At 58.7% G+C, this 7441-nt stretch overlaps 2 protein-coding genes across 2 annotated transcripts in view; one reads left to right on the forward strand and one right to left on the reverse strand.

Moving 5' to 3' along the window:
- LOC135874180 (interleukin-36 receptor antagonist protein-like) overlaps positions 1–4493 on the reverse strand; it is a 32864-nt gene extending 28371 nt beyond the window's left edge. Inside the window, exon 1 of the mRNA XM_065398933.1 lies at positions 4301–4493. Coding sequence (XP_065255005.1) covers positions 4301–4493 — 193 coding nt within the window. The remainder of the gene's footprint in view (positions 1–4300) is intronic.
- Positions 4444–7101, forward strand: TMED4 (transmembrane p24 trafficking protein 4). The gene is made up of 5 exons (XM_065398932.1): positions 4444–4657; positions 5100–5200; positions 5498–5623; positions 6076–6222; positions 6925–7101. The coding sequence occupies exons 1-5, from the start codon at positions 4456–4458 to the stop codon at positions 7072–7074; spliced, it is 726 nt and encodes a 241-aa protein (XP_065255004.1). The 5' UTR covers positions 4444–4455; the 3' UTR covers positions 7075–7101.
- The last annotated feature ends 340 nt before the right edge of the window (positions 7102–7441 follow it).

Genomic DNA, 7441 nt, shown 5'->3' on the forward strand with positions numbered 1-7441 from the left:
GGTCATCTCCCTGCTCCTCTCAATGTCCACACACGGCCAACACCACATTCCCCCTGTCATAATATGGCTTCATCATATTAACATGGTACACCCGGTGGCGGAGTGCCCAGTTAGACAGTTCCACCACATAGTTTACCTCATTTAGTTGCTTGACAACCTTGAAAGGACCTTCCCAGGTGGCTTGTAGTTTGTTTTTTCTCACGGGGATGAGAACCATCACCCGGTCTCCGGTGGCATAGGCGCGGGCCTACGCCGTGCGGTCATACCAGACCTTCTGCTTCCTCTGGGCTCTGGCCAGATTCTCCTTGGCCAAGCCCATGAGCTCAGCAAGTCTTTCTTGGAAGGTCAAGACATACTCCACCACTGATTCTCCATCGGGAGTGGCCTTCCCCTCCCATTCATCTCTCATCAGGTCCAGGGCCCCCCTTATCCTTCTTCCATATAACAGTTCAAAAGGCGAAAACCCAGTAGACTCCTGGGGCACTTCCCTATACATGAACAGCAGGTGAGGTAAGTACTTGTCCCAATCCTGCGGGTGCTGGTTCCTAAAGCTTTTCAGCATCATCTTCCACTGAACCTCTCCACCAGCCCATTGGACTGGGGGTGATATGCTGAGACCCAGATGCGCCGGACCCCACATTTCTCCCACAAGCACCGGAGCAGGGCTGACATGAAGTTGGATCCTTGGTCTGTCAAGACTTCCTTGGGGAACCCCACTCAGCTGAAAATGGTCAGCAGTGCATCTGCCACTGTGTCTGCTTCGATAGAAGACAAGGCCACCGCCTCGGGGTAACGGGTTGCAAAATCTACCACCACCAGAATGTATTTCTTCCCCGACTGGGTTGTCTTGCTGAGAGGCCCCACTATGTCCACAGCCACCTTCTGAAAAGGCTCCTCTATGATGGGCAAAGGTCTCAGAGCTGCTTTCCCCTTGTCCTGGGCCTTCCCCACCCTCTGACAGGAGTCACAGGATCAGCAATACTGATGGACAGTATTAAAGACTCCAGGCCAGTAAAAGTTCTGTAGCAGCCTCTGCCTGGTACGCCGGATTCCCTGGTGTTCTGAGAGAAGGATGTCATGGGTCAGGTACAGTAGCTTGCAGCGATACTTCTGGGGGACCACCAGCTGCCTCCAGATCTCCCATGACTCCACTTCCCATGGGGGAGCCCATTCTCAGTACAGGAATCCCTTCTCCCACAGGAACCTCTCCTGGCAGCCTCTCCCCATGGTATGTACCGCACTGAGGCCAGCCAGGTTCTTAGCTTCTGCAAGGAGCGATCTTTCTGCAACTCGGCCTGGAACTCAGAGGCTGGGGAAAGGATGGGGACCTGCTCCCTCTCACTGCCTGGGTCTGAAGCCGCAGCCCCTCTGAGCCTTGTCCCTGGATGCTCCCTCCCCACCAGGGTAGGGTCCTGTGCCTCAGGATATGGTTGGTGGACAAAAAGCCAGAGGACCTGCAGACCGCAGGGCAGCTGGCCGACGAGTTTGTGGACAGCCGGTCAGAGGGTGGAACGGAGGAGTCCCAAAAGAATAAGCCCACCACGGCGCAAAGAGTATGTCACCCTGGGATCCCCCAAAGGGGGAATGTGGAGAACCCCGTCTCAAGGGGAACAACCAGCACCAGGATCAACCGACCAGCTCGAGGGGACCAACGGAATGTGACTTGTTATTACTGTGGCCAGAGAGGCCACATACGGACCCAGTGCCCCAAGCTCAAGGACAGACTGAGCAAACCAAACCCTCACAGGGTTAACTGGGTAGGGACCCAGCCAGAGGAGGGGCGGGCTTCCCAGGTGTGTGTGTGTGTGTGGGGGGGGGGGGGCTGGCAGCTTACCCACTGCTCAGGAGGGAGGAGTTTCCCAGACCAGCTCCCCGGGGGGGCTGAATGCTCCAGACTCAAGGTTCTCAGTTTGCAGGATGGGCGTGCGGCTGTCCCTGCGGAGCGAGTGCCTTGTTCCCCTGGAAGTGGATGGGAGAAAGGTCAATGGATACTGGGACACAGGTGCTGAGGTGACGCTGGCCCTCCCGGGCCGAGATGGTGGCCCCAGATCGGGTGGTGCCCGATGCCTACCTGACCCTGGATGGGTGTAAGCAGGACCCCATTCAAGGTGCCCGTGGTGAGGGCACATCTGAAATGGGGGGCCAAGGAGGGCTCCAAGGACGTGGGGGTGCACCACCATTTGCCCACTGAGGTGTTGATGGGGTGACCTAGAGGATTGGCCAAGCAACCCTCAGAACGCCCTAGTCATGATCCATAGCCAGAGCCGGCGAGGGGCACTATGCCCTGATCTCGGGGAGGGTACCTCGCCGGAGGCACAGGACCCCACCCCGGAGGGGCGGGAGTGCCCAGGGACAAGGCTCAGAGGGGCTGCGGCTTCAGACCCAGCCGGCGAGAGGGAGCAGGCCCCCATCCCTTTCCCAGCTGCTGAGTTCCAGGCCAAGTTGCAGAAAGATCCCTCCTTGCAGAAGATCCTCCATGACCCTCTCTGCTAAGGAAGGCAGTCTTGTTTCTTCCCCCGCCACAGGAGGCTTTCCCATGCTACTCTGCGACGTGCTGGGCCCATGCCACCGCAGCAAACAGGCGAGCAGCATAAGGGCTGGCCAGCTTCAGGATGCCAGTAGCAGCTGGGTCCTCTGGCTTGGTTACCCACACCAGAATCACCATGGCCTGCAAAACCAGTGCCAATATTTACTGCACTTGCCCTATGGCCGTACCCAGGTAGGGACGCCCAATGTTTACAGCTTCCATGCCACAGAACACTCCCACCACCCTGTCTGGCCATTCTCACCATGGTTTGAGCTGCCCAGAGGACCATGGAGAGAACCGTTGATGCAGGAAAGACAATAGGACCAATGGGAAATGCACCAGGACAAAGCCAAATATTGCACTCAAACGAATGTTCAACTCAGGATGGCCACTAAAGTGCCGTTAAGATTTGGCCCTGAGGAGGCCAGGGCAGGCGTTTTGGGTTAAGACAGGAGACAGAAGCTGGGGGGAGGGATAGCTCAGTGGTTTGAGCATTAGCCTGCTAAATCCAGGGTTGTGAGTTCAATCCTTATGGGGCCATTTAGGGATCTGGGGCAAAAATCTGTCTGGGGATTGGTCCTGCTTTGAGAAGGGGGTTGGGCTGATACTTCCTAACCTGTCCCAGCATCACCCAGAACAGGCCTGATTGACTTGTCCCTGTGTGACAGAGATAGGAATTTTCTGTAAGATTTTTATGAGCTATTTGTGTGACTGTCATCTCTGTCATCTTGGCCTCATCATCCACTGACAGGGAGAATTGATTTGCTCCCTAGGACATGGGAGATCCAGTGTTTGAGACATGTAGCCACATCTGTGTCCACGTATCTAAAACCTATGACAACAGCACCTTGTGGTCATCCGGAGTAGAACATTCATTTGAGTGCTGTAAGGTCAGGCACTGGACACCCCACTGCCTCCCATGAACTACATCTTCCAGCTCACTCAGGGATCCCAGTGGACTGTTAGCCATGCAGGACCCATGCTGGATTGAACCCATTCCTTTCCAGAAATCCCCCAACCTCCACGTGACAATTTCCTGCCTGTACAGTTCCAACCCTGCGCCTCCTATAAGCTAGTTTTCTTCTTGTTCCTTCCAGGCTGGTCCTGTGTAATTCCACCCATCTGCATTTGGGCCACGCAGAATTTATAGCAGAGCCTCTCCTGGGCCATGTGTACTTCAAAAAGTCTGCACCAGCCCCTGTGGACTTTAACTGGGCCACACACCCTCCCCCAGTCCTGGTCAACGTCCCTCGCCAGGAAGATCAAAATTAGAGTTTCCCAGCCAAGCAGCTTTGCCTGAGTCAATAAAACCTTGGGAAGAACTTCCAAAATGGAGCCCCCACCCGCCTTCGCGTTTGGCTCCAAGTGCTCAGGAATATTGGTTGGACTCTGGCAGGATATGAAAACAGCAGGGAAATCAGTGAGCAGCAGGCACCTCTCCAGAATAGAAACACCTTAACGCTGCCCTCCCCACAAGCCACCCCTCTGATAGGCTACAGAGCAATAGCAGAGACTGGATGGGACCTAGGAGCCTTGTCCCAGTTGCAAACAGGACCCAGCCGTCCTGGCCGATAGCACCAGTCTCGAACCTCTAGCTCCCCCATTGTAAGCAGTGGGCTATAGCCACTGAATCAACCCGCCAAGCAGCGAGGCTACGGGGCGCATGCTCATTACATTCAGGCGCTAACAGATTCTACGCATGCGCGATCCCCTCCCTCAACAGGTTTAGGGGCGGGGCTGAAGGACGCTCCGCATCCCCGCGCGCACCCGTACCTGTGGCGTGTGGCTGCGTGAGTGGTGGTTGTACGCTGCGCATGCTCAGGGCCCTTCGCCCAGGTATGGCGCGTGCGCAGTTCTCCTCCAGGGCCAGGCGTCCGAGTGATTGCGCATGCGCGTCGTCCTCAATCCCCGGGGAGCCGTGGCAAGGCATGCGCGATAGGCCGGGAGAGGGAGCGGGGCTGTCCATGGCCGGTGGTGGGGAGCGGCTGCCCGGGATGCTGCGGACAGTGGCGGCCTTAGTGCTGCTGGCGCAACTGGCGGGCCGGGGGGCGCATGCGCTCTACTTTCACATCGGGGAGACCGAGAAGCGCTGCTTCATCGAGGAGATCCCAGACGAGACCATGGTGATCGGTGAGGAGGAGGAGGGGGGGGGGGGAGATGGGAGAGACCAACCAGCGCAGGGGGCTGACACGGGGGTGTGGGGGGGCTGACACGGGGGGGTTGGGGGGAGCTGACACGAGGAAGCTGACATGGGGGGGTGAAGGGTACGGGGGGGCTGACAGGAGGGAGTGGGAGTTGACATGACGAGGGTGGGCGGCTGACAGGGGAGGGGAGTGACGTGGGGATGGGGGGCAGTGGACTGGGTTTGATGTGGGGCAGGGTGTTTGGGGTAATGGGCAGCAGGGGTGGGGGTGTTGAGGTGACAGGTCAGTGGGGGCAGTAGGGAGTGATGGGGGGGTGGAGTAGTACAGGGCAGTGGAAGGTAACGGAGTAGGGGGTGGGGGGGCGGAGGGCAGGGCCAGCTGGGGGTATGAGGGCAGGCCCCGCCCTGATCCCCATCTCTGTCATGCAGGGAATTACCGCACCCAGCTGTGGGACAAGCAGTCAGAGTCGTTCCTGCCCTCCACGCCGGGGCTGGGCATGCATGTGGAAGTGAAGGATCCTGATGGAAAGGTAATGCTGGGGGTGGCGGTGCCTCCTGCCCGGACTTGACCTGCTGCTTCAGGCAGAGCCCAGTTATCCTGCACAGGGGCACCTTCGTGTGTCCTCTTCCTTTCTGCTGCCCAGATCCTGGTGCCTCCCTTTGGTAAGGCCTCTGCTGCCCTTTGGGGCCAGATCTCATGGGCTGCGGGCTTCGCTGGCCCAAGGTTTCCCTTGCCCTAGGAAAGTACCATCAGCAGCTCGCTGGCACTGTGGGGTGGGATGGCGGGGCTTGCTCGCCACTCACGACTCTGTCGCTGGCGGTTCCAGGTGATTCTGTCCCGGCAGTATGGCTCAGAGGGCCGCTTCACCTTCACCTCGCACACCCCGGGTGAGCACCAGATCTGCCTGCACTCCAACTCCACGCGCATGGCGCTCTTCGCAGGCGGCAAGCTGGTAAGAGAATCCCCCAGTGCTTCACCCCGGCTCTGCCTCTAAACCCGGCGGGGCGGAGGGCTCAGGGTGCAGGTTGTCCGTTTCTTGAGGGAGAGCAGTTGAAACACTGCCTGTTGGCTATGGGGAAGGGCTGTCTGCCTAACGTGCCTGACTGGGCTCCCTGGGCTCCAATCCTGGCTCTGCCACTCTCTCCCAGGATGATCACCATGGGCCATTGCCTGCCTTCTCTGTGCCTCAGTTTCTCCAGCTGTAGCACAGGGGTAATACCTACTGCTTGTGGGAAGGGGAAGTGGGTCTCTCTGATATGTGTAAAGTGCTCTCAGATCCTGGAGGGAGGGGGCCAGAGGATGCGTGGAAGCTGAAGGACAGATTCCCTGGGGCTTTAACCTGTAACTGCATGTGCCATGTTGCTGGAAGCCCTGTGCCTCTGACCCCATGTGTGCCATGTGCAGCGCGTGCACCTGGACATCCAGGTCGGGGAGCACACCAACAACTACCCCGAGATTGCAGCCAAGGACAAGCTGACAGAGCTGCAGCTCCGAGCCCGGCAGCTGCTAGACCAAGTGGAGCAGATCCAGAAGGAGCAGAACTACCAAAGGGTAAGGGGCCCCGGGGTATGTGGGTGTGGGGCTCTTGAGGGTTACTGAGGTGACTGTCCATCCCCCCCCACAACTCTCCCCAGAGAGTTCAAGGTTGTAACACCTGCTCGCTGAGTGCTGGTTGGCGTTCTTGGAATCTGCATAGGGCTGGGACAGGGAACTGTGGCAGGAAAGCCAGCCCAGTGGCCATGGCAGAGAGGGCTCATTAGGGGGACGTACAGGCTGAAAACACACACTTGGCCTCATGTTTTGCCAAAGGGGCAATGCGAGATGTGCTTCGGATTGTGGCTGGATGAGGTGGGATTCATTAGGAGTGGGGGTGACATGAGGCAGCTGGGCATAGGATGGCAGTGCCCGCCCCCTCTGCTTCACCTGATCCTGGTCTGTGTCACACCTGGGACCATTGGGGACTGAGTGGGTTGGTGCCTGCCTAATCTGGAAGCTGTTGGCAGGGGATGTAAGTGTGCATGTGGGAGACCTGCCCGGTATGGAAGCCATTGGTGGGGGGCAGTAAGTGTGGGGGTGCCTGCTTGTGCACGTGAAGAGGGCGCCATATGCTGGCTGCGCAGTAGCAGGGGCAATGATTTGGGGTGAGATGGAGAGGGACCTGCCGAGGGGGGGGTGGCGTTGTGCCTGGGGGGCAGGGATTGGGGAGGGTTCCCCATCCGCTCTGACTCCTCTTCCCATTTGTTCCCCCCACAGTACCGGGAGGAGCGGTTCCGCATGACCAGCGAGAGCACCAACCAGCGGGTGCTGTGGTGGTCCATTGCCCAGACCATCATCCTCATCCTCACTGGCATCTGGCAGATGAGACACCTCAAGAGCTTCTTCGAGGCCAAGAAACTGGTTTAATCCCCAACCTTCCCAATTGCCACTGCAGCGCCCTCCCCCCTCCACTCCCCCTGCCCCCCCCCCCACGCTGGCATGCCCTTCGCTGCCCCTCCCCTTCTGGGCATAGGTAGGCACTGAATCGCACTGGAGCTGGGAAGCACGGGTACCTGCTGGCTGTCGCAGCACCATGCTCCCAAGCCCCTTGGGGGCCATGATTAGCCAGCCTGGCCACCAGGCATCTTGCTGTGTTGCCAGCAGGGCAGCAGGAGGCCAGATCCTGGCTGTCTTGCTGCCTCTGGTGCTTTGCCAGCTGGGGCTAGCAGCTCCTCCTGGGGGCTTGGCACTGATCTGCCTTGCTACTGGCAGGGCATCAGGGGTGTGCCAGCCT

This window comes from Emys orbicularis, chromosome 2, assembly GCF_028017835.1.
Source record: "Emys orbicularis isolate rEmyOrb1 chromosome 2, rEmyOrb1.hap1, whole genome shotgun sequence".
Lineage (NCBI taxonomy): Eukaryota > Metazoa > Chordata > Testudines > Emydidae > Emys > Emys orbicularis.